At 43.8% G+C, this 27,555-nt stretch overlaps 1 protein-coding gene across 1 annotated transcript in view; it reads left to right on the forward strand.

Moving 5' to 3' along the window:
• LOC146203491 (cytochrome P450 4c3-like) overlaps positions 1-26,363 on the forward strand; it is a 48,523-nt gene extending 22,160 nt beyond the window's left edge. The window contains exons 4-12 of the mRNA XM_084588790.1: positions 4,373-4,458; positions 6,514-6,707; positions 8,746-8,815; positions 9,115-9,241; positions 18,646-18,843; positions 20,618-20,791; positions 20,872-20,938; positions 21,067-21,246; positions 25,848-26,363. Of these exons, the coding sequence (XP_084444916.1) occupies positions 4,373-4,458; positions 6,514-6,707; positions 8,746-8,815; positions 9,115-9,241; positions 18,646-18,843; positions 20,618-20,791; positions 20,872-20,938; positions 21,067-21,246; positions 25,848-26,005 (1,254 nt within the window). The 3' untranslated portion in view covers positions 26,006-26,363. The remainder of the gene's footprint in view (positions 1-4,372; positions 4,459-6,513; positions 6,708-8,745; positions 8,816-9,114; positions 9,242-18,645; positions 18,844-20,617; positions 20,792-20,871; positions 20,939-21,066; positions 21,247-25,847) is intronic.
• The last annotated feature ends 1,192 nt before the right edge of the window (positions 26,364-27,555 follow it).

Genomic DNA, 27,555 nt, shown 5'->3' on the forward strand with positions numbered 1-27,555 from the left:
ATGTATGTCTTAATCACCCACTCCTGCCATAGTAATCCATGGCGCTGCAGTATGTATGTGTAAGTAAATAAATAAATAAAAATAGAAATTTTGTTCACATTTGGTGCCCAAAACACCGATTATATAATATAAAGAAAGCTTAGCAGAATGTTGTGAAATATTCGCGGTGCATCCAAAACTTGAGCAGCTTTTACACGTGGTTAATGCCTGGGTATGAAATATATACGAATACCGCGAGACGCCGACATTAAGCAATTGACCCCATAGCATATGGCCTGGAAGAATAAACTTTACGCGCTTCCACCCACCAGCTTCAAGGTAATTATGGTGGAAGAAATCGCAGCTATGACAGAACCCTTTTTCGCCGAAGTGCTTCAGTCCATCCAGGTCCAAAGAAAAATACTTAGAAGAAAATTCAATTAAAAATGTGATAGCATGCTTGTCTTAATCATAAGTGCAACGCGATATCGTAGGAAGCAATGTTGCTGCAACAATTTACTTTAATTCGAGCTTGACAAGCACTTTGTCGCTCCCTTTTTGTTGTTTTTTAGCTCTCTACAGTTCATTTTGTAGTAGAAAGGTGGTATTGATTCTATTTTACTTCCTACCTGCATGGTATAAGGGCCGGTCAAACAGGTCTGCTTGCAAATTGGCGCGGACAAAAGCCGCCGCGCTTGCGACCGCTCTCGGCTAAGTCACGTGATCAGCCCACCCGTAAACTCGCCCCTACCACATGGCCTCTTGGCGTCACACACTGTGCGACCAATCGGGGCGCTGCCATGTCACCTGCCACGGCATCTGCCACCTGAGTCATGTCACGTGGTCTCTTGATGTCATTCACCCTGCCCTACTAATCAGAGCTCGTGCACTCAATGTAATCTTACGACTTCATCATCCACTTGACCAATAAGAATTTCTGGATATCACTAGGTTTTCCTACTCACGTAGGCTCCATTAGTGGCGAAGGGAAACTCTCTTCGCCTTCTGCTGCTCTTCATTTCTAGGATAATGCTGCCTCTTGCACTCTATTATTTTTGCACATTCTGCGCAGAGTGCTCTATCGCAGCCGAGTAGCTATTTTGACGAATATCCATTCCTCTACTTTTGAGGGTATATTGTTTAGTGTAACTTTAACTAGAGAGCACTTACCACCGCCGCCCTAGTCGAAAGCAGCGAGCGTACAACGCACTGTAAGGCTGTGATTGCCCTGCACGTGGAACAAGATCGAATGACGACGGTGGCAGCGGTGCAAGAACCATGCATATAACGATCCCTATGGCATCAAGAATGGAAGCGAGGTCGTTGTAAAGATGTTAAGGGGAAAAAGACGAGGAAAGGAGGGGCTCGTTTTGGCATACATAACACAGATTCCAATAGTCAACGAAGCTAAGGAAAGCATAAAATATACCTGTATAAAACGAAAATCACCCAAACGTGCCACTCATTTCCCTTTCTACACTAATAATGACACTGACATGTCTTATTTCATTCCCGACTTAAAACACTCCCAAGCGAGTACTTCTGGATCGGACGAATTTAGTTTCTCAGCTTTTCTGCGTAGTCTAGCAGCAACCGCTCTCTCTTTCCCTTGTATGTCGAGTGCGCACTTCTATTCTCTGGCAAGCGCATCATATAGCCTCTTTGCGCATGCGTAGTAGCATCTGTGGTAAGCACGCGGCTCCAACAAAAGGTCAAACGGTGGGCGAGGAGGCGAAGCGCGCAGTTGTAGCGACAGCGAGGAGATCAAGGAAGACAGTTGGGCTAGTTGGTCATCATCATCATCATCATCAGCCTGATTATACCCACTGCAGGGCGAAGGCCTCTCCCATATTTCTCCACTTAACCCGGTTCTGTGCTAGCTGCATCCACTTGACCCCTGCGAACTTCTTAATCTCATACGCCCACCTAACTTTCTGCCGCCCCCTGCGACGCTTTCCTTCCCTTGGAATCCAGTTTGTTACCCGCAGCGACCATCGGTTATCCTCTCTTCGCACTACATGTCCTGCCCATGTCCATTTCTTCTTCTTAATTTCTACTAGAACGTCGGTAACTTGAGTTATTTCTCTGACCCACTCTGCACGCTTTCTATCTCTTAATGTTACCCCTACCATTTTTCGTTCCATAGCCCTCTGGGTTGTCCTCAACTTAAGTAGAACTCTCTTGGTTAGCCTCCACGTTTCAGCCCCATAGGTGAGTACAGGCAAGATGCAACTGTTGTATACTTTCCTCTTGAGCGATACCGGTAAGCTGCTAGTCATAATCTGCGAGTGCTTGCCAAATGTGCTCCATCCCAATCTTATTCTTCTTGTTATTTCGTTTTCGTGGTCCGGATCTGCGGTTACTACCTGTCCTAAGTAGACATATTCGCCTACTACTTCCAGTATTTCGCTACCTAATGTAAACTGCTGTTCCTTCCCGAGGCTGTTGAACATTACCTTAGTCTTCTGCATATTGATTTTCAGGCCTACCTTTCTACTTTTCCTGTTTAGGTCATCAATCATTATTTGCAGTTCATCCCCTGAGTTGCTTATCAAGGCAATGCCATCAAGCCTGGAAAAACACAAAGGACAGCGACAAAAGCTACCGACGGGACCGACGAGACTCGGTACATTTTGTCGCTGTCCTTTGTGTTTTTCCACGCTAGTTGCAATGTCGCAGTCATTAACGACAGCGAGGAGGCGACGCACATGCGCAGTACCGCACGGCTACGCCGAAATGTCAGGCGACGGAGTCGGCGGCGGCGACGGCTGCGGAAGCGGCGAAGAGGGACCACCTGCGCGGCGCGTGACGTCACTCGCTTTCGCGCATGCGCATAACTCACCCGTTCGGTTCACGCGAAGCTCGCCTCTGACCCGCGTAGTGAAGCTTTTCGCTTCAAAATTGGCTGTGGCTTAGGTCAACTATGCCAGGATATACGTAGCAAGAGATACGTTTCTCTGGCTAAGCTTGTTGTGGTCATCTATGTTTAGCAATGAGAGTACAATCCTCTTCTGTTGGTTCCCGTCGACTGAACTCTTGCATAAGCCCTATCTTGGCGGTTATGCTCCGTCTATTACGCTTGGCAGTCTGGCATCACTGTTTGGCAAGCCGTTCCTCTCTCTGCTTGGGCGTCCCCGCTGTTCTCTTCGCCTTCTTATTCTTAATCTCGCTTTGCTGCTGCTATGCGCCGCTTTATATGCTCTGACGGCGGCTGCGTTTCGATGGAGGCTAAATCTAGAGACGTCCGTCTGCTATGCGATGTCAATGCACGGTAAAGATCCCCAGGTGATTTAAACTACACCATAGCCCTCCACTATGGCTCCTCTTTTTCTCTTTCCACTTTCTCTCCCACCTTCCTCCCTTCCATTACAGCGCGGGTCAGGTGTCCACAGAGCGCGTGACAGATACTACGTCTTTCCTTTCCTGTGAACCAATTTATAGTTATTATTATACGAATTTATTATTATTATTATTAATGCTAGTAGTAGTAGTAGTAGTAGTAGTAGTAGTAGTTGTTGTTGTTGTTGTTGTTGTTGTTGTTGCTGTTGTTGTACTATAGTAGTATTAGTAGTATTGCGCTCTGCATCTTGGCGTCGCCGCTTCCAAGGCGTTCATCTGTTTGTGTTTCTTCGCGTCGTCTTGGCTCGTATCATCTTCGACCCGCTGCGAGGCCAGGACACGCCGCCCCGCTTCCAGACGACGTCTCTTGGCTAGACGTTCCTCTTTTCGCTCCGGTGTCTCAGCAGCCCGCTTAGCCTTCTTCTGTTCATTTTTCTTACGTTCAACGGCCAACTGCCAGGCGACAACCTCGGCGTTCGACGAGTTGAGATTTTCCAATCTCTTACGCCGCTTAGCAGCGGCCTGACTTTCTTTAACATCGCTATCCAGCGTTCACCGCTCCACATTTATACGTGCGACGCTATCTCCTCGCTAGCGCGCGCCGCTTCTGCTCCACAAATGGCGGCGCAGATGGAGTGACGTCACTTGATTCCTGACGTCACCCGATTCCTTGCAGCTGCAGCGAGCAGCCGCCGTGGCGGCGACGGCCTCAGGAACGTCACTCGCTCCTCGAGCATGCACAGTACGGTCGCCCCAGCACCACGGGAAGCCAGCGAGAGTGCGGCCAGTGTAGCTCACGCTACAAAACGCATGTAATTTTGCGGTGGTTGCTTTGATGCCAGTAGTTCTCCAAGAGAGAACACCGCGATTTGCAACCTTATTCTCATCTAAAATCAAGTGCGCATTCTTCTCCTAAAGATACAATAACAAGGACCAGTTAATGTTGGCTGCACGTAGGATGCTTACTGGAAAAAAAAAAAAAACTATAAAAAATTTTTCGGAATAAAGTTTGGCATAGAGTAAATTTTAACAGGTGTTTATTCTCCTGTTGTAGGAAATTCTTTCAAGCCACAAAATATTGTCCAAGGGCCTCCAGTACAGCCTTCTCCACAGCTGGTTGGGGACTGGCTTACTGACAAGGTAACATCTTTATTAGTCGGATAGTATTGTTTTTAAGAATTAACGACGCTTACTATGAAATACCTATGACGTTGCAGTAGCGGGTTGCTAAATGGTTTCATAAGAAAGGTCGCTACGTTCGTATACGGTTTAACTTCCCAAAGCGACTCAGGCAATGAGAGACGCTGTATTAGAGGACTCCGGAAATATTTACCAGATGAGGTTCTTTAACGTACACTGACATCGCACAGAACACGGGCTCCTTGAAGCTGGGCGTAATTGCAAATTAGTTATAAGAGAGGAAAGACGCAGCATCTTTCACATTTCTCGCTAGACACGTGAGCCTCACCGCATGAAACGAGTGTCATATGACCAAGAATGACTTGCAAAGTCATGTAGTATATATCGTAGCTATAAATTGATGACACAGTTAAGTCATATGACAAAGTATCACGTGCAAGTGGTGTAGTATGTCGTAACTAAAAATTCATGGCGTCATCAAGTAATGCGACCAAGATGACTTGCACAGTGGAGTATTAGGTCGTAACCAGAAATTATGACGCATTCAAATCCACATGGTAATGGTGACTTGCAAAAGAGGTGTAGTATGTCGTAACTAGACAGAAAATCAGCAAGGAGGTAGAAATGTGCCCGCCGCGGTGGTGCACTGGTTACAGTACCCAACTACTGTGCCGGAGTACCCGGGTTCGATCCCAACCGCAGCGGCTGCGTTTCGATGGAGGCGAAACGAATGTCCATGTGCTGTGTGATGTCAGCGCACGTTAAAGATTCCTAGACGGTCGAAATTACTCCGTAGCCCTTCACTACGGCTCCTCTTTAATTCGCACCTTCCTCTCTTCCCTTACGGCGCAGTCAGGTGTCCACAGAAGCAAGTGCGACAGATACTGCACCTTTCCTTTCCTGTGAAACAGCTATTAGAAATGTGATTACGCGGATATAAGAATGTTGTGAACCTTCTTTGTCATACTTCAGCTCTGTTTTTTAGCTGTATTTACTGGGTAGGAGGAAGCAATAATTACAGTCTCAATATACATGTTCTGCAATAAGTGGCAGGAAAGACAACTTCAGCCAAGTATTTTCTAACGAAAAAAAAAAAAAATACGCAATGCTTTCCGGTGTACCTATGTTTTTTTTTTTTGTTGTTGTTGTTTTTTTTCTGTGGGCGAAACACGGATTCACGGCTGGAAACGTCGAATTTAAAATTTTCTTTAACAGTCGATTTGAAATCAGGACGGCTACACCGAAACAGACTGATTGCGCCTACTTTGAGTGAATTGCTCATAAAAGGAAAGATTCACAGCGCTAACAAATAGACACTTACAAATAGACACACAGGGTGTCTATTTGTTAGCGCTGTGAGTCTTTCCTTTTATGAGCAATGTACCAACTAGCCCAGCATTAATTTTATTTGAAGTTAATGGCTGCGGTGTAGCCTAGCGTCAGGGATAAGCGCCTGAAATTCGATATCAACGCACTAAATTCATTTGCACAATCGGTCGGTGAAAGAGAGAGCTGTGTTTCTCACTTCGTTCGCCTAGAAATGTTCTAGTCATCATTGTTGATCACGCATTCTGCGTTTCTGGCGAGAGTGGTCACTTGCGCTTTACAATCTCGCAGTCTACCGAAACTGCAACTTAAACTGGTCTGCAGTGGTGCTGTAAGTTCTCTACTGTATGCTCGCAAAGAGCGTTTAGGTTCCCGAAGGTTAGCGTGAATGTGTGTCTTCCTTGACAATTGTGAGTCTTGCTTGTCTGTTAAGAACAGCGTTATTCTAAATCTTCCTCGCTGTACAAGGGTTTAATATTGTTTTCCCTGCATATATGTTGTGCTTTATTATCACTGAATATTTTTATACAAATTGTGCACTGTGGAAATGTGTCATTGTAGCTAAATAGCTCTTTGTTTCTTGCCACGTATATAGTCAAGGGGGAGGGAGTACCGTCGAGCCGCTGTTGTGTGGCTTCTTTTTCTCTCCTCCTCAGCCTTGTTATGCGCATGCCTGAGAATAAACAAAGACTAAGTATTGAATTGTAGTATCCTTTCATTTATTTTCAGCACAGGTGAAAAGTGGCGATCCAGGAGGCGACTGTTCACGCCAGCATTTCACTTCAGGATATTAGAGGACTTTTCATCGACTATAAACGCACAGTCCTTAATTCTGTCTAAAAAGCTTCAAAATCTTTCACTGACTGAAAAACCGTTTGACATCGTACCGTTGGTTACGCTTTGCACTTTGGACATCATATGCGGTACGTCTGTAGATGCTTAGTCGATAGAAGCTTGTCTACATATTTACTTCAGCTATTCGCTTTATTAACATATGAAGATTAGGTCACTGCCCAAGTAAAAAAAAAATGAAAATGACGTTTGCAATTCCTATATGTGGCCGTTATTCGCAATAAAAGTGTCTCAGAAAAAGGGAACGCTTATATACAACTGAAGGCGTGGAGTCATGCATAAATTTCACAATGGAAGAGGAGGCAATGGTAGCATCCCGTTTTTGGGTGTGCTCGTCAAGCGTGATGAAGATTATCCTCTAAAATGCAACACATACGGGAAAATACCTAGTTTGCGAATCGGCTCAACCTCCGGCTCACAAGCGTTGAGTAGTTGCGTCGCCGTCAACCATGGAAAAAACGCGTTCCTACCCGGCCAACCATGACAATGAAATGAAGTAAATACAGGGGGGTGTTGAGCAAAGCGGTTACCCCAGAGTCACGAAAGAAGTCGAGCACACGTGAAGAGCACTGCACCTGAGAGGAAAAGAAAAAAAAAAAGAAATATGAAATGCTCTGCGATTTCATACGGGTCTGATATCAGCGAAACAATTTCCCCGATCTTCTGAAAATACAGAGTGCACAATGGACACGCGCCATCAAGCAAGCTGCAACCCCAAATTGTCAAAGTGAAGGACCCGCTCGTCAAGTTCCCTGGCATTCTTTATCGATTCCCATACAGCGACTATTCCTCCGTCAACATCGAGGAAGCCTGAAACTACCAGCGGTGCATAAGGAAGCACCAGGCCGATGTCAGAAATAAGCGCACTTAAAAAATTGCAGCTGTAGACAACCGGTCACTATCAAGGCTGGGATGAGGCGGCGATGTTGGCAACTTAAAGAAACACATGATCAAGACTACATATGGAGTCCCTAGTCACCCAGACGATGGCGAACATACCGAACAAAAATCAGGGCACGCTTCATCATATGCACAGGAAAAGATTACAGAGGATTCTGAAGCGTATATAAGCATGCCCTTCTACCTAGGCCGTTTTATTGTGAACAAGGGCCCCGTATGGTACCCGAAACGTCATTTTTCTGTTTTGATTCTCTTTTATTCACGTACCCTAAAGGCCCTTTACGGGCATAACATAGGGGTCTGAAAAGTACATAAATTCATTATATTACATAACAGTGAAATATAAAATATCAAACCATAAAGACATAACCAATAAACATAACTACATTAAGATCATAACTGAGCTAAAAAAAATGATACACATGCACACGCGGAACACAATGCTGTATGTAAAGTATAAAAGAATAGAATTCTGACAGCAATCTATTTTATATCGGCATGGAGTAAGCACTTCAATTTGCTAACAAATGTGTCGTAATTTTTTTCAGAAACATTACCTGCTGGTAGTTTATTCCAATGGTAAATTGCCAAGAACATAGGTGAATGCTGCATATGTTGGGTGCGAGCAATCTTGGGTTGCACTTTAAAGCAGTGGTCAAAACGGGGGAAATGCGATGGGCTGGCGTGATATGAAATTCAGTGAACTGCGATGGATTGTGATAAAGCCTATGAAAGTGACATAGCAGGTTGATAAGTCTTCGCTTTTCAAATGAGCTTAAATCGAAGGATGATTTGATGTCAGTGATGCTTGCGTATCTGGCGTATTTGTTCATAATATAGCTGCTTTATTTTGAAGCGATTTCATTTTCTCTGCAAGATAGGTTTGGTTTGGGTTCCAGATGAAACCGGCATATTATAGGTGCGATCTTACCAAAGTTATGTATGCTAACAGTTTGGTTGCCTGATTAGCAAAGTGGCGCCTAATGAAACCGAGGGTTTTGGATGCTTTAGTGATTATGTAATCAATGTGTTTGTTCCATGCCAATTCTGAAGAAATTTGTACACCTAGGTATTTGACTGCGGGAACATTTTCTTGGTCAATGACCCAATCTAAATGCGTTAAAATGTTTCACCCTGATCAGATTGTGTTTCGTCGAACGTTAGATTATCCAGTTATTTATTAAATACATGTTTCCTTCTGATTTGCAGAAACCATAATGGGTACATCTGTATCAGCTCAGTCAAACGAGAAGAGCCCTTACGTAGCCGCAGTGAACAGGTAACTTTTTCCTCTGGACGCATTAGGAAAACTAGACCGTCATACGAAAAAAAATTAACACTGCGGTAAACCTTAAGACCGAAATTTCCTTTACCAATCTTTATTTACCAAATCAGAAAAGTAAGCAAGCAGAAGGTATACATTACGTGATTGTAAAAAAAAAAAAAAAAGGCGACCTGTTGGAGCTTATGGTATCTATGGTATCTTATGGTAGCTATTTCCTTTCACACATTCTCGGAATGCTCATTGAATGTGCAATTTATAACATAGCTCGTTTTTTTTTTTCTTTTTTTTTTCAGACTTGGGGAACTCTTTGTCGAAAGAACAATGAGCCCCTTTCTGCAGCGGGATTTCATATACAAGCTTACCGCTGCCGGCAAGGAGTACTATGAGTGCCTCAATACACTACATTCTTTTACACGACGGGTACGTTTTGCCATCATTTAAATGTTTTTATTTATTTTTTTGAGATGCTGGAGTTATTTCATGTCTCAGTTGAACTTATTTTGGGGAATGGAGCCTTTTCGTTTACTCCGAAGAAACTTTACAGGGGAAGATGACCATGTTGCCTTGCCAGCATCCACTGAAACAGAAAAGATATGTCTAGAACTCATGTTCACCTTTGCGGTGCATTTCTTTTTTAGAAGGAAGGCTTGTGCGAGGCCAGAAACGCCTGTTATCACATGGGACAAGCGCATTAAACACTGAATTTGATGAAGATTCTACACCACATATTCGATAGGAAGGCATGCGCGCCCGAGACAACAGGTAACACAGCGCTAATTGAAAGGCTATTTCTAGCGTAGCGGCCCTTGTGTATCGCTGATGCGATCTAAGCCCTTTTTAATTGTTTTAAAACGTCTCATCAGTTTTCATGGGGCAATATTACGGCATTTACATAGAATCATCGTTTTTTTCAGCGGTGGGAGACGCATTCCAGTAATCTTACGTTCCCATCATTCACACAGTGTCTTCTTTGGCGTATATATGTAGTATGTCCGAAAAAATAAAATGTATATGAGGCCAGACGCGACCCCCCGGCCAGACTTCATTTTGTCATACTCTCGACTTCCCGTTATAGGAAATCTGAGCTAAAGCTTACTGCGCAACTCTGGCGCTCCTTATCCGAGGGAGCGGATAAAAGTGGATATGGTGCAGCCCGTGCTGGCGGGCGCAGAGAAACGTTTCAAAGCCGGCGCAGTACGTGCACACGAAGGAGGACGAATAGTACCGGAGAGACGCGTTCAAAGCAGGCGCTTTCAGTCCAAGGAGTGATGTTTCGAATTTTTGTATTTCTCGGTTGCTCGACTCGAAAATTCCCCAGCTGGAAGCTTGTTTTTGTCAGTGCTCTTGAAAGCGAAAAATTAAGATTTGCTGACAGAATATGACCACTGCGCGCCCCTTCAGGTCCTCAAAATTGAGCCGCTGACGTCGCTTTCAAAGCGCTCGAGTTTGCAGGGGAATGCGAAAATGCTACTCGAAGCTAAAGGAAAGCGACAAGTTGATGGAGGGATTCGAGACGGCACCTCCTGTGTTGTCAATGTATACGGACGTTAAGAATAAGTCGAGCAAGGACGTCTCAGTCCCTGGTCTTCAGGGAAAGAAAGGTTGATGTCTTCCTGTGAAGAATTACTGACGCTTGTGTACAAAACAACGGTGAGGGCGGCAGCACCGCTACAGCTCTCCCGTACAATCTGCTAGAACGAATACGAAATTTTTGAATTCCGGAAGCAGCATTGCGTTTGACGATAGAACGATTGCCACGCCAGTTGTTTGAGGCTGACTAGGTTTCGGAATAGTGCCTATAGTTTCGAGATGGCCGCTGCGGCGCCGCCAAGGGGAGAGAGCGGTAAACAAGCGCTTAAGTAATGTGCGGGGCTGGTGACGTGATCACGTGCTGCGCCCGAGTTTTTCCGGTTTCAGCACGGAGGCCGCTACCGCACAAAGTGACGCAGCACCCCTAGGACGAGGCTGTCATCCCAATACGCGTTTTTCCCACTTTTTACCGCGATAGCGTTGATGATCCTGTTGCCCAGAAAATCAGGCGTCGGCGTTGTAGATGTCCTCGGCGTTGTGAGCGAAACATTATGGGCATGGCTAAGTTGGTGGCAGTTCGTGGCCGGCATGGCCTGCCACTCAAGATCAAGCAGGCTTTCGGAAAGGGCACTCTACTATCGATCATATCAATATCATCAACCAGGTGATAAAAGAAAAGCGCTCTGAATATAACCAGTCCTTATACATAGCATTCATTTATTACGAAAAAGCATTTGACAGTAGAAACCTAGGCGGTCATGCAGGCATTGCGAAATCAGATACACGAGCCGTATGTGAAAGTACTGGAAGATATATACATACATATATATATATATATATATATATATATATATATATATATATATATATATATATATATATATATATATATATATATATATATATATATATATATATAGGCTGCACAGCAACCATCGTTCTGCATAAATAAAGCAACAAAATTCCTATAAATAAAGGTATTAGGCAAGGAAACACGATCTCCCCAGTACTACTCACAGCTTGCTTAGAGGAAGTATTCAGAGACTTGGAATGAGAGCAGTTAGGGATAAGGTATAGATAGAGAATACCTCAGTAATCTTTCCTTTGCTGATGATATTGCCTTGCTAAGTAACTCTGGGGATGAACTGCAAATAATGATTGATGACCTAGACAGGAAAAGTAGAAAGGCAGGCTTGAAAATCAATTTGCAGAATACTAAAGTAATGTTTAACAGTATCGGGAAGGAACAGGAGTTTACGTTAGACAGCGAAACACTGGAAGTAATAGGCGAATATGTCTACTTAGGACAAGTAGTAACCGCAGATCCGGACCATGAAAAGGAAGTAACAAGAAGAATAAGATTAGGATGGAGCGCATTTGGTAAGCACTCGCAAACTATGAATAGCAGCTTACCGGTATCGCTCAAGAGGAAAGTATACAACAGTTGCATCTTACCTGTACTCACCTATGGGTCTGAAACGTGGAGGCTAACGAAAACGCTTCTACTTAGGTCGATGAGGACGCAAATAACTATATGGAACGAAACATGGCAGGGGTAAAATTAAGAGATAGGAAGCGTGAAGAGTGGGTCAGAGAAATAAAAGTTACTGACATTCTAGTGGACATTAAGGAGAAGAAATAGACATGGGCAGGACATGTAGTGCGAAGAGATGATAACCGGTGGTCGCTTAGGGTAAAAAACTGGATTCCAAGAGAAGGCAAGCGTAGCATGGGGCGGAAGAAAGTTAGGTAGGTGGATGAGGTTAAGAAGTTCACTGGAGTCAAGTGGATGCAGCTAGTACAGGACCGGTTCAATTGGAGGAATATGGGACAGGCATTCGCCCTGCTGTGGGTATAGTCCGGCTGATGATGATATCCCATCCATGCAGAGCATCAACGCGGACTTCATTCCTACCGTATCCTGACTTGTCTTTGTGGCTGTGAATTTTCTATGCATGTTTGAAGCTCAAATGCCTGTTTTGTTTTTGTTTTTCTTGTAACACTGAGCGCAGGTGCTCTTTCTTAGTAAACCAGCCCAAAATCCTGCTTATGAGGTATATTTGCAAAGCAAGAATGAAATCTTCATTTGGAACTATACTGTCTACATACTGAAGCCCTATGCCAGATAATGAGGCTCCTTCATACATATGAATAGAAATTCTCCCATTGAACCTCTATTTATGTTTCCTACATTCATGTTCAGGAAGGTTTCAAGTTTCATTGCGGAGGCAGAAAGCGTGCATGATGTGGCCATATATATATATATTAAGAATAAAAAATTCCCTACGCTTTTCTTGGCCTCGCCTACTGCTGGCTTCTCTCCTTCGTGTAACTTTACGACAGCTGTGAAGCCATAGGTAGCCTAAGAGGCTCCTCGCACAACTTGCGCCCTCTCTGTCGATCACGTTCCACTCGTGACTCTGGCAGTAACACTGGATGTTCCATGTCCACCGCTAAGAATGCGGGTAGCGCTGTTGAACCCTGTCAAGGTTCGTTTACAGGTAATATTAATATGCAAACAAGTTGAAAGTTTGACAGCTGTGAATGTAGCTGTTGGTAAGGGCAGCGGACGCGAAATTCGGATGTCCTGGCTTCGCTTCCCACCATCGGCGCGTTTCCTTACCATCTACTTTGTATTTATTCCTCCTCCAGCTTAAAAACTGATTACAGTATCAATTCAGGACAATATGAAAAGTAAAATTTAAAAAAAGATCCCCTACGTTTTACTTAGCCTCGCCGATTGGGACTTCATTCCTTTGCGTATATATATAATTACGCCGCGTAACTGCGCACTGAGAAGCAGCAGGAGAACGAGGCGCGCGCAGAGTGTTCCGGGTTTCTGAGCCGTGTGCGTCCGTCCTTTATTCAACGTTCACCTATATTAAAACCATTTCATCCGTTACATTATATATATATAAAGGAAAGAAGCCAACAGTCGGCGAGGCCAAGGGAAGCGTTGGGGTTGGTACTTTATGTCTTTTTTTTTTAATGTTTACTTGGATAATCACAGAAATTATTAATGTAATCTGTTTAGGGGAAAGATAATTAAACACAAAGTAGAAGAAAAAACAACGTGCCGATGGTGGGATCCGAACCCACGACCTCCGAATAACGCGTCCGGTGCTCTTCCAACTGAGCTACATCGGCCGCTGTCCCCCCTGCTACTTTCTTGGGTATTTATGTTGTCTGTATACGGACCTTGAGAGTGTTCACCAGCGCCACCCTCAGCCATAACGGCGGACGTGGGACGTCCTTTGTTACCGCCAGCGTCACGTAGAACGTGATCAAGAGCGAGGGCGAAAGCTGTGCTAGAACCCTCTTACGCTACCTATGGCTTCAAGACTGCCAGAACCGAGACCCTCGTAAGCTACAAGCAGATCAATCAAGGGGGAATGAGGGTGGTCGTTATAATACATAAAGGAAAGAAGCCAACAGTCGGCGAGGCCAAGGGAAGCGTTGGGGTTGGTACTTTATGTCTTTTTTTTTAATGTTTACTTGGATAATCACAGAAATTAGTAATGTAATCTGTTTAGGGGAAAGATAATTAAACACAAAGTAGAAGAAAAAACAACGTGCCGATGGTGGGATCCGAACCCACGACCTCCGAATAACGCGTCCGGTGCTCTTCCAACTGAGCTACATCGGCCGCTGTCCCCCCTGCTACTTTCTTGGGTATTTATGTTGTCTGTATACGGACCTTGAGAGTGTTCACCAGCGCCACCCTCAGCCATAACGGCGGACGTGGGACGTCCTTTGTTACCGCCAGCGTCACGTAGAACGTGATCAAGAGCGAGGGCGAAAGCTGTGCTAGAACCCTCTTACGCTACCTATGGCTTCAAGACTGCCAGAACCGAGACCCTCGTAAGCTACAAGCAGATCAATCAAGGGGGAATGAGGGTGGTCGTTATAATACATAAAGGAAAGAAGCCAACAGTCGGCGAGGCCAAGGGAAGCGTTGGGGTTGGTACTTTGTCTTTTTTTTTTAATGTTTACTTGGATAATCACAGAAATTAGTAATGTAATCTGTTTAGGGGAAAGATAATTAAACACAAAGTAGAAGAAAAAACAACGTGCCGATGGTGGGATCCGAACCCACGACCTCCGAATAACGCGTCCGGTGCTCTTCCAACTGAGCTACATCGGCCGCTGTCCCCCCTGCTACTTTCTTGGGTATTTATGTTGTCTGTATACGGACCTTGAGAGTGTTCACCAGCGCCACCCTCAGCCATAACGGCGGACGTGGGACGTCCTTTGTTACCGCCAGCGTCACGTACAACGTGATCAAGAGCGAGGGCGAAAGCTGTGCTAGAACCCTCTTACGCTACCTATGGCTTCAAGACTGCCAGAACCGAGACCCTCGTAAGCTACAAGCAGATCAATCAAGGGGGAATGAGGGTGGTCGTTATAATACATAAAGGAAAGAAGCCAACAGTCGGCGAGGCCAAGGGAAGCGTTGGGGTTACTACTTTATGTCTTTTTTTTTAATGTTTACTTGGATAATCACAGAAATTAGTAATGTAATCTGTTTAGGGGAAAGATAATTAAACACAAAGTAGAAGAAAAAACAACGTGCCGATGGTGGGATCCGAACCCACGACCTCCGAATAACGCGTCCGGTGCTCTTCCAACTGAGCTACATCGGCCGCTGTCCCCCCTGCTACTTTCTTGGGTATTTATGTTGTCTGTATACGGACCTTGAGAGTGTTCACCAGCGCCACCCTCAGCCATAACGGCGGACGTGGGACGTCCTTTGTTACCGCCAGCGTCACGTAGAACGTGATCAAGAGCGAGGGCGAAAGCTGTGCTAGAACCCTCTTACGCTACCTATGGCTTCAAGACTGCCAGAACCGAGACCCTCGTAAGCTACAAGCAGATCAATCAAGGGGGAATGAGGGTGGTCGTTATAATACATAAAGGAAAGAAGCCAACAGTCGGCGAGGCCAAGGGAAGCGTTGGGGTTGGTACTTTATGTCTTTTTTTTTAATGTTTACTTGGATAATCACAGAAATTAGTAATGTAATCTGTTTAGGGGAAAGATAATTAAACACAAAGTAGAAGAAAAAACAACGTGCCGATGGTGGGATCCGAACCCACGACCTCCGAATAACGCGTCCGGTGCTCTTCCAACTGAGCTACATCGGCCGCTGTCCCCCCTGCTACTTTCTTGGGTATTTATGTTGTCTGTATACGGACCTTGAGAGTGTTCACCAGCGCCACCCTCAGCCATAACGGCGGACGTGGGACGTCCTTTGTTACCGCCAGCGTCACGTAGAACGTGATCAAGAGCGAGGGCGAAAGCTGTGCTAGAACCCTCTTACGCTACCTATGGCTTCAAGACTGCCAGAACCGAGACCCTCGTAAGCTACAAGCAGATCAATCAAGGGGGAATGAGGGTGGTCGTTATAATACATAAAGGAAAGAAGCCAACAGTCGGCGAGGCCAAGGGAAGCGTTGGGGTTGCTACTTTATGTCTTTTTTTTTAATGTTTACTTGGATAATCACAGAAATTAGTAATGTAATCTGTTTAGGGGAAAGATAATTAAACACAAAGTAGAAGAAAAAACAACGTGCCGATGGTGGGATCCGAACCCACGACCTCCGAATAACGCGTCCGGTGCTCTTCCAACTGAGCTACATCGGCCGCTGTCCCCCCTGCTACTTTCTTGGGTATTTATGTTGTCTGTATACGGACCTTGAGAGTGTTCACCAGCGCCATAGGTAGCGTAAGAGGGTTCTAGCACAGCTTTCGCCCTCGCTCTTGATCACGTTCTACGTGACGCTGGCGGTAACAAAGGACGTCCCACGTCCGCCGTTATGGCTGAGGGTGGCGCTGGTGAACACTCTCAAGGTCCGTATACAGACAACATAAATACCCAAGAAAGTAGCAGGGGGGACAGCGGCCGATGTAGCTCAGTTGGAAGAGCACCGGACGCGTTATTCGGAGGTCGTGGGTTCGGATCCCACCATCGGCACGTTGTTTGTTCTTCTACTTTGTGTTTAATTATTTTTCCCCTAAACAGATTCCATTACTAATTTCTGTGATTATTCAAGTAAACATTAAAAAAAAAAAGACATAAAGTACCAACCCCAACGCTTCCCTTGGCCTCGCCGACTGTTGGCTTCTTTCCTTTATGTATTATAACGACCACCCTCATTCCCCCTTGATTGATCTGCTATATATATATATATATATATATATATATATATATATATATATATATATATATATATATATATATATATATATATATATATATATATATATATATATATATATATATATATATATATATAGGAGCTGATGGTCATCGCCGTCAGTGGTTAAGCCCTGGTTTTGTCTGACAATGGTAATGGAGTACATAGATAAACGTGCGAGCAAGGGCACATCCTATGCAAGCTGTCATTGCTGCGGTTACTATTTTTCAAAGTTCATTTCAGTCCAAGGTATAATTTGTACCCATAAGTATTGTAGACCTGTTTGTCTTCATAATTATTTTCAAACCTAATTCTTATCCGCATGTTTTCGCGATTTTGTCAAGCAGGGTGGGTGGGAACCGTACTAGTGATAGTGAGCCCCTTGCTAGTGACTGATTAATAAGTGGCTCCAATTCAGCGCACGTATAGCACACCGATGTATGTCCCACGTAAGCCTTCTGCGTAGGCTGAGACTGACCGCGGCTTTCACGCAGCCTCATCTCTATATAACGGGGCGTGCAGACTCTCTAAACTAGCTCACTTATGTCATATATTGCCCCGCCTCGGTGTCGCAGTGGTTACGGCGCTTGACTACTGTTCCCAAGGATGCTTGATCGACTCCCGGCCTCGGCGGCCGCTTTTCGATGAAGGCGAAAAGCAAGACGTCCTTGTGCTGTGCGATGTCAGTGCAAGTTAAAGAACCCCAGGTGGTCGAAATTTCTGTACTCCACTATGGCGTCTCTCATAGCCTGTGTTGCTTTGGGACGTTAAACCTCAGAAACCAAACCAAACTATGTCATATATTGGACTACACGAGGTAACGTTGATTGGTCTCACGTATTCGGTGGAGATACTAGCGTTGAACACTTTATTGGCACGTACAGAAAGCAGGCCCCTGATTCAGATTGTCATTTAGACGGTTGGCCAAAAAGCTAGGAATTAGGGCGCTTCTTAGATTTCAAAGGCATGGACTTGGACTCGCGGCAGTAAACAGGCGCACTGACGGTACCTTTGCATACGTTCGCATCTCACTTCTATTTTGAATCTCACCCATCACAAACCTCTTCCTAACCCCAGTGTAGAGTAGCCGACAGAAGGGTCATCGCCTGCCAACCTCTCTGCAGGCATTTCTTATTAGACATCAGCCCCTTGGAAGGGAACGACAAAAACAGCGCTTACAGACGGGTCAGCCGAAAAGGACCAGAAACGTGCGCAAACAATCAAATGGTTGTTACCAACCAAAAAAAGAGCAATATAAAGCCCGCAAGGCAAGCAAAGCACACATACACAAAAAAAAAAAACATTTGGCGGCGTAATTATGATCGTCACGTACATATAGGTGAGCTATAAAAAAGGCCATCGATTAAGAAAGGTCAGCTCTTGTGGGTATAGAGCCACCAATGATTGGCTGACACACGTGCCACCGAATTTGTGAATATGAAAAGCGTCTGATATCAGGTGTGAGGTCTTAGTGTGAGGTATGTTTTTGCCTACGAATGGCCTCATTGAAAAACGCCTCGCAGTTTTTGCAGTCGGCGGAATGAATTGCTGTGTTATTTCAGCGTGAATGGTTTTCTGTCTTTCGCATGTCCACGCAGCCCCTCCTAATTGATGCAGCACAGTGTCCGGTCTCCAAGATGTAGAATGGGCCGCATGACACTGGAATCTTGTATACAACAGTTGGCCAATTTCTTTCAGTGTTTCTTCTGACAGGCTTTTGTAACCTCTTGGTTGACTCCCTTCCACAGCCCTTGTAACTTATTTCCGGCGAAAAAAGCAGTTTCACGCCGGCTTCGCTCACAATTTTTGGCAGGGAGCAAGTCATTTTGTAAACATAGGGTACATGGTACATGGTTCCTGTTCATTGCATGTGTTTGTCCCTTTTTTCCCGTGCCGTCTGTAAGCGCTGTTTTCTCCGTCCCCCCCTCCCCAACCTGAACCAACCAGCCCGACTCAGCTCCGACTGCAGCCGTTTCAAAATGATGGTTTGGGCGCACGCCATCTTTCTTGAGTAGGATTTCTTCCTTGCCGCGTGCTACTCAAGTTATAAAGTTAATTTATTGGTGAATGTCCTTTCACTAGTTTTTACCCCTTACTAGGTTATTTCTGAAAGAAAAAAAGAGCTGGAGGCAGCGATCAGCGAGGGGACAATCAAGCTCGATGGAAGTCCCGAGCGCGAATCGGGTGTTAAAAATAAAAAGCCCTTCTTGGACCTCCTTCTTCTGGAACACCTCAAAAATGGAAAAAGCATCACGAAAGAAGACATACGAGAAGAAGTGGACACATTCATGTTCGAGGTAACTGAGTGCGAATATTTGTTTCTGTCTGTGCTAGTTGCAAGTTCAATCCTATGTGGTCTCTCAGGAAATTCGTCGCGCTTTTCGGTTGTCTGTACACTAATATCTGGTTCAAGGACAACCGCATAGTCACGTTAAACTGTATTACAGCATTAACCGCTTCCTACATCTGCATATTAATGCAACCTCGGCAAGGGCCGGTTTATGAGTAGCTTTCAACACGCAGTTTCAATTTGAGGAAGGCAGTACTTATTGCTAGGTACATTTCCTGACATTTTCGTCTTGAAATAATAGCAGCTGATGTGGTTTTGAAGATCATAATTGTTGGAAGTACGCGCCCAGTTTAATAAATATTTAATTTTACAACTGAGTACAACAAAAATTTCTGTGAACATGGTGAAGTGTGAATATAAAAACTAGGTGCCAAAATGATAGAATTGCTCTTTCCACCTTTGATACACATATGATTCTGTTCACTTTCTGTCGCGCTATTATCGCAAATCTCGCATTCTGAACCTTGAATGGAGCTGCCGATGTACAATTCCCGTGCGTTCTTTATGATGTACTTTGTACTTTTTGATGGCTGCCCAGGAATTTAAATTCCCTGCCTCCTTGCAGCAACACCCTTTATTGTTCTGAACCATTTAGGTTCAAACTGTCTGCCGTCGCAGTCTTTCTTTTGCTTCCAGGGGTCGACGCATTTCTATATCTTGATGCAGCCTAGCAACGCGCACAAACAGCTTTGTTGGGTGTTGGAAGGCTTCGACGCTTCCACTGTAACCGTTTGCGCCGCAGCAAAAGTTTGCTTTAAAGACTGGGATCCGCTGAGTTCTCCTATCATGGTTGCTCAGGCGCTATAGCTTCGTTCAAGACGCACAAGCTGCCGCCACCTTTTAGTGGAAAGTGCTAACTAGATCGGTGAAACCCAACCAAGAATCTCCGTGTGGGCCTGTCATTGAAGACGCCATTGGCCAAATAGCATATCAACAGCTCACCCAAAGCCAAATCATGCATATTATAGCATACCCCTGTCCACGAGGGGCCACCCTGATAGGAATGACATTGACCTTGAACATTGGCTTTTGAGTGCGCATACGCTCTTCGCCTCCCTCACCCACCAAATGCTGTTCCCTCAATGTACTCGTCATGTGCACATCGCTGTCGGTAACCATGGAGAGCGAGCTACTAGTCCGGGCTGCCTGCAAAGGAGATTCGCCATACCGAACGGCGATGTCACGTCATTAATTGAGCTAAGCCGTCACTTGTTCTTTTTCCGCGATTCGCTACTAGCTCGGCGAGATTAAGCGCCCAAATCTTTTCAGCAAGTACACATCCTTGCTTTTTTCTTTATTGTGTTGCTCTTTATTTTTTTAAATCAAAACCAGATTTTCAGACAGCTTAAAATTAAACAATTAGCGTTAAGTAAATGTTAGCATTTCTAAAAGTTCATTGATGATATCCGTGGTATCGAATAGGCGGCCGCCAGCAATGGTTCAGCTCCAGTGCCACCTAATGCACAAGATTTTGAAACGATTACACTTGCCTTGTGAGAGTGGTCAGGGTTTAGGGACAACAGCAAGCGATGAGGCAAGTAGCACTTACTTATATGAAGTGTTTGTTTTTGCATATGGAGCGCCTTGTTCCAGCATCTGTTTCCTGAATACAAATTATGGGAAGCTGCGCTGTTTAAGTTCATTGGGGGCACATTTTTACCACTGAAGCAGTCAGAAGTAGACAGAGCATCATAAAAGTTTTACCGCCTTTCCATTTTTAGGGTCATGATACGACAGCAATGGGCATAAGCTGGGCACTATTCATTATTGGACACAGTCCGGAGGAACAGCGCAAGATTCAAGAGGAACTCGACGCAATATTTGGGGATGACAGAGAACGCTACGTATCCTCCGAAGACCTAAGGAAGATGAAATATCTTGAGTGCGCAATTAAGGTATCGTCCAGCTCGAAAACGGATCTTGGTAAGAAAAATATAAATAAGGATTCAACTTTTCATTTTTCATCTCTCCTTAGGAAGCGCAAAGAATATACCCGTCAGTACCGTTAATAGCAAGGACGTGCGAAGAACCGTTTGAAATAGGTAAGAGTGCAATTATGAAAATGATAGAGAATTAACTATTGCCTCCTAATAAATAATGATCGCTTCTGTTCTTACCACTGGGCAGTAATGCATAAGTAATGCGGTTAATTATTTTTTTCTTCTAAAAGACGGGGCAACCCTTCCAGCCGGAACCGTAGTGCAGATTGCAGCTTACTTCCTGCATCGAGATCCCGAAGTATTTCCCAAGCCGGAAGAATTCCACCCGGAGAGATTCTTTCCAGAAAACTCAAATGGAAGGCACCCGTTCGCTTACCTCCCATTCTCAGCGGGACCTCGGAATTGCATTGGTAAGACGCTGCGTTTGTCTGCTCTTTCACTCTCTGTTGTCACGTAAGGGCTTCTCGGCGTGACAGTGGTAACGGCAGTGACGGATGGTATACGCAGCTGCCCGCCCATAAAGCTCAGCGTTAACTGGAACGCTTTTTTTCACCTTCATCTATATCTAGGATAGATATTAAGGCGCTAATTTCTGGGGGAATGGTTTTTGCAAACCGAAACTAACCCAAAAAATCTGCCACGGTGTCTCAGTGGCTGTAACGTTTGACGTTTCCAGTCTACGTCTGTATGAATACGCCTCCTCCACGCCGAAGGTATGTAATATAACCTCATAGAATAGCCTTACAAATCTTCTTTATCATTATTTGCGGTGGTTTAACTGGACTAAGCACGGATATACATGCAAAAACATTCTTCAGCGCTCATTTAGGCACGTTTTGCTTCGTTTGGCTTTGTTTTGCCAAGTCTTGCCTTGTTTAGATAAGTATCTAGTGGGGGCTATATGGGCTTTTATTAGGATGAAGTAGGCCTCATTACGGTCATTATTCCAACTTTATCAGAGGCGATGACCATACGACTGGGATGACAACATCAGAAGTTCAGCTTGAACGACTGCCAGCTTAACCCACAGAGAAATCGCGGCTACGTTGTTGGCGCAGTGGTGCTGGCCAGCGAAGCTGATGACTTTGCATCGGCGTGGACTCAAAACCCCCTAGCGGCGAGTTATTTTTCGCGCTAGAAGGAAGTTTCACAGCCAATCCGGCGAAATCCAAGAATGCGGGTAGAAATGTTTCCGCATTAAAATATAACAGCGCAAACCAGTTATGCGGCAGGGGCGGCAGGGGTAGCAGTGAGCTACAGCACTACAACCTATAAAAGTATGCCTATACTTTATATCTGTTCACGGCCGCAACGATAATATCCACCAAATGGTCACAACATTGGGTCAGTGTAATAATTCTATGACCGTAAAGTTATCGTATAGAACAATTACCTTCCTCTATTGATAACGAAAGAGAATATGCCAGCAAGAGGTCTTAGTACATGAGATAAGCAGGGGCTATACGTATAAGCCATGCTATCCGAGATCCGTTTGCTTAAACTTCCTGAGTCTCACAGTGGCACCTATGTACTGCAGGCCATGTATGATATTCTCCGAAACGGGGAAAGAGCTGTATATCTTTTCTCTTCGCCGCCGAGCCTCTGATTCGCTCTTTGCGAGCACGTGGCCACACACCGCCATAAAAGTTCCAGCGGATACACGCGGTACGAGTGCTGGTGCTGCAGGTGCCGAAACTGGAAGACATGGCTTGCGTGACGTACTGTCGTGCGTCTTGTTTCGAACGTATCGCTTAAACAAGCATGGTAAAAGATTGCAAATCCTGAAATAAGCCCAGGAACTGTGCATTTGAGTTCTAAAGGGGTCCTGGAAGGCCGGTTTGCCATTGCAAGCGGCGGTATTGACAGCAAAGGATGAACTAGCTATTAGGCTGTAGAAGATAAAGTGGAATACTTTCGCACCCACCTCTAATAAACGACCCTGCGAATTAAGTGGTTGATTAGTTCTTGTGCTCTTGTCCCTCTGCGCGTGAAAAAAAAAAAAAAAATATTGTAACATGGGCAAGGTTATATAGATTGCTGCATATATTGAAAGCAATTAAACTACTACATTCCTCGGCTGTAAAAAAGCCATTTTTCAGAATTGTATCTGATTTGGGAAGCATTAATAATAACCACAGGAATGGCAACAAAATTCTTGCAAAGACACCCGACGTTTCGGAACTTCCTCGTGTTTTAGCTGTAGATTTAGCTAGGCTTCTGGTAAAAAAAAAAAAAAAAAAAAAAAAAAAAAAAAAAAAAAAAAAAAACGTTTGAAATGTCTGCTGCTGAGCCGATACAGACAACATACGCCAGAAAATTTGTTTAGCCCTATCAGGCTTGAGTCTGACGTTCATAGGGGAAAAGAATTGGGGTATGCTGTCCTATTTGTTATACTGACTTAGTTTTATGCAGCCCCAAAAATGCAGTTAACGTGAAATGCATGATTCAGTGCAGCTTGCTGAATTCCATCTTTCAAGCTCATGCATATACTTGCAACTTTGCGGGAGGTATAGGCTCAGTTGCAACCCTGGTATTGCAGATGAAGAAAATAAAAGCCCGCAGTGCATGGTAAGCTCTATTGAGCAGAATGTGACCACGATAAACGAACTCATAAAGAACTGTACGGAAACGTTAAATTACGTTAAATTACACTAAAAAGCGTGCCCGTAGGTTTCTTGTGTTGAGGAACAACGCTGACGGAGTCCAGTCACCCTGTATCGCTTGGGATAAGGCACCAGCTCTCTTAAACAGTGCCGGGGGCTACTTAAAAAGTAGGAAAAAACAAATTATTGAAACATTAGCGTGGAATCGCTTCAGTTGGGCATAGCAATAAAACAGAAAACTTTAGATCGCCATCCCTCATACCGTTGTGGAGGCCGGTTTTTCGCGATTTTTAAACAACGATATATCATTTGCGTAAGAGAAGTGAAATGATGGTTTAAGATCTTAATGCGAAATCTAACTGTGCCTTAAATAGCGTATTAAAGGCGAGTAGCTGTTGTAAAATGTGAATTGATTTTCCCCTGAAATGTGCGTTGCATTTTTATTCATCCCCGCATGTTCAATCCTTTCGCTGGTTTTTACATTCCACGCGTCGCACACAGCGTTGCATGCTTATGAAGAGTAACAAAATTCGCTTGCCGACACTTGCTCGATATCATGTTCCTGCTAACTTCTTTAGATAGCAAAACAGAACATTAAGCAACCAAATTCCAGGTGAATGAAATTAAAGAAATCAGCCTGTTACTAGCAGGCACTCTATCCCATTCCTTAGGAACATAACAAGTCCATCTTTCCTGGACATCACTTTGAAGGGGTCGCTACTATGGAATATTACAAGCTAGTTGCGAATATATCGATGGGAACAGTCCAAAGCGCAGCAATACTTCTCTTTTAATGTTTTTTTTTTTCTGCGTTCGCAGCGAGCTGTTAAAACTGCCACAGAAAACCAATTTGGTGCACTGTTTACACTAATTTTTATGCGACTTTGGATATATCAATATGGATCAATATTATCAAACAAATGGGCACATCCTTGGGAATAGTCTAATCGTCCCATTGTATCAAAATATTGTTTCTAAAGTTTTTCGTACAATCTCGAACTGAGAATTTAATGGCGTTCGTGAAAGCCATGTGGATTGAGATTTTGACAATAAAGAGCACAAAACATCCAGTGTTTCTAAGGGCAATATGCGGATATTGAAACGCTTTGGGACGTTAAACCCCCCAAACTAAACCAAACCATATCGATTGATATGGCGCTACTTGGTGATATGAAAAATCGGTAATAAGCAACTTTTACTTTTGAAAATGTGCTTGCAAGAATTTTTGAGTGTATGTAGTGTTCGAATGACATGCAGGCATGACAATACCAGAACAAGCTCTTCATTTTCAAATAAATTGTACTAAAATTGAATAACTGCACTTCGAATGTTTCGCTCACATATGTCTGATAATTATTTTATTAGTCCATCGGATAATATTCCTAAATATAGTATACATGTAGTCGACACATTTGGGCATTTCCCATTTCAATTAACAATACATTTTAACCTTACAGGCTCTAACCTTTAAAAAAAAAACCTATTCAGTGCGCCCCTGAGTTTACGCAGAAGAGACAGACTTCCCGGCGGCGGGCGCATAGGCCACGCTGAAAAAATAATGACGACCACGACAGTCTGGCTGCAGTGGCTGCGACACTTTCCATGTATGAGCACTGTGAGCGCCGCTACAAGAATGGGCACAATTGTGGCACTTAGCCTTTGATTAGGCGCAAGCCGATAGCGGAAGTATTCATACGTATATGGCGTTTTTGTGAACCCCTTTGTTTGAAACATTTGGCAAAAAAATACGCTGTGAGTTATTCTAACTTCGTGCTAATAATTATAACTAATATATTCGAAAATTTGACACTTTGGTCAATTTGCATTTGTTCTCAATAATTTTGTATGTACACTATTTGTTTCGCTCGCGATTGATCGAATAGAAGGATATTTGATTCGCTTTTCGATATGTTTGCACACTCGCACACCCCTACTAAATTTAGTCCTCTGCTAGTCAATGGCACAGTCAACAGAGTGCCTCAGTCAGGACGCCGACCATTCTTCTCCGAGGCATGTTTGCAGTTAGTACAAGATTATGTGCAAATAGCAGGTAGAATTGCATGTTGCTTAAAAACTATAACTGAGGATAGATTTCTGAAGTGGGTACGGAAAAAAGCGAAATTTAGACATTTTGTGAAAATGTATTACTTCAGAGAGTGAAAGCAACTCTGTTTCTTCAATGGAAAAAAAATCAAATTTTGGTGCTAACACTTAGGCCGGGGGTGCGAATATGGAATAAGGGCAATGCACGTCGAATGCACGGTCTAGTAAATCAATACTCGCCAGCCAACGATGTGCTTTTTCTAACACTCCGCCCATGTGTGCTGGCTGCATACAAATCAAAGTATTCAGTTGTGCCTTCCGCTTAATGACCTTGTTTTCTTTCTACTCTTTTTGTATGCTTTCAGGACAAAAGTTTGCTCTTGCTGAAGAAAAGATCATTATTGCAAACATCCTTCGTCGCTTCACATTGAAGTCTTTGGATCAGCGAGACCAAGTCGAACTTGTCAGCGAATTAGTACTCAGACCGAGAAGTGGTCTGAGAATACAGTTCACTCCACGGTAGGCACAGAAGTACCAGGGCTTCTAGTGTTTTCGCCGTACCTCACAAATAATGTTCTTACCGCTAATGTAACCCTTGTTTTCATAAAAGGTTATCGGTTGCACGCTTATTTGCTTGAAACTTTTTAGTGTGTCTCAAAAAAAAAGAAACGATTTGCACAAAATTATTCTGAATTGGTCATCAGTTATTAAAAGCTTGATGAATATTGACTAGGCAGGGACTACAACAAGAACGAATCAGACTCGATAATGCAGCGACGTAGCCCGCGATTTGCTCTAGTAAGCAAATTCCCACTAATACACTTTACATGGCGTTAAGGAGCAGCGAAGAGAAAAATGCAATAAAATGCCAATGCTAACACTATTGGTTGTCTTCATGAAGGAATTTTGTCACCCTGGAATACTTAAATGCAACACGCGTCGCTTTTTTGCTCAAGCAGGAACAGTCCGTTCAATTGATGTCTTCGTGACGTCTTTGCTGCCCGATACCCTGCCGGATTAGAGCCAGCACGTTTTAAATGTTGACACAATTTGTTTGAAGAAACCTTGACCAGTGTTGTTTCAGATAGCCTCAACAAAAGTAGGATTGCTTTTTCTTCATGCCAACGGCAATTATTGCTGTTAGATATCCAAAGTTTATTAGGCCAGTGAGTGGCCAAAAATTTTCATCAGAATTGCTACCACGGCTCAAAATATCTGGAAGAGATCGGTACGTTTTCGTCGGCGTTTTCTTTTTTCGCTTATTGGTGTGAACCACATGGAAAATATATTCTAAGCTATTGGAACACAGCAGTAACCACTGCTGAGGAACGGGGCGTATGAGCAATGCGCAATACTGGATAGGCATCAAGCGCACGTTGCTCCAAACACGCACTTCTGAAGCAAACATCTAGAATTTTACACGTATTGCTCAATTTCGATAAAACACTGGGACACCGACCAATAGAATGACATTTGATATTTGTGTATTCCCCTGGACTGATGGGATTCCATCATACTCTCGACTTCATTTTGCTAAAATAAGTGCGCTAAAAACGAATAGTGCCACTTCCTTTTACAGTGCTTTTTAGGTTTAAACTTCACTACGATATTAAGCCATTGGTGTGCCTACGACCTTCACACTTCTTCGCGTAGAAAAGGGAAGAAAACGGAAGAATCATTGCAATGGCAGTCCAGATGGCGAATCACTGAACAGAGACTTCTGCATTAGCATATTTTAGTATTTATTTATATATTCATACATACATACATACACACATACATACATACGTACGTACATACATACATACCTGCATACATACATACATACATACATACATACATACATACATACATACATACATACATACATACATACATACATACATACATACATACATACATACATACATACATACATACATACATACATACATACATACATACATACATACATACATACATACATACATACATACATACATACATACATACATACATACATACATACATACATACATACATACATACATACATACATACATACATACATACATACATACATACATACATACA

The sequence above is a fragment of the Amblyomma maculatum genome, chromosome 1, assembly GCF_055883805.1.
Source record: "Amblyomma maculatum isolate TAMU_Amacu chromosome 1, ASM5588380v1, whole genome shotgun sequence".
NCBI lineage: Eukaryota > Metazoa > Arthropoda > Arachnida > Ixodida > Ixodidae > Amblyomma > Amblyomma maculatum.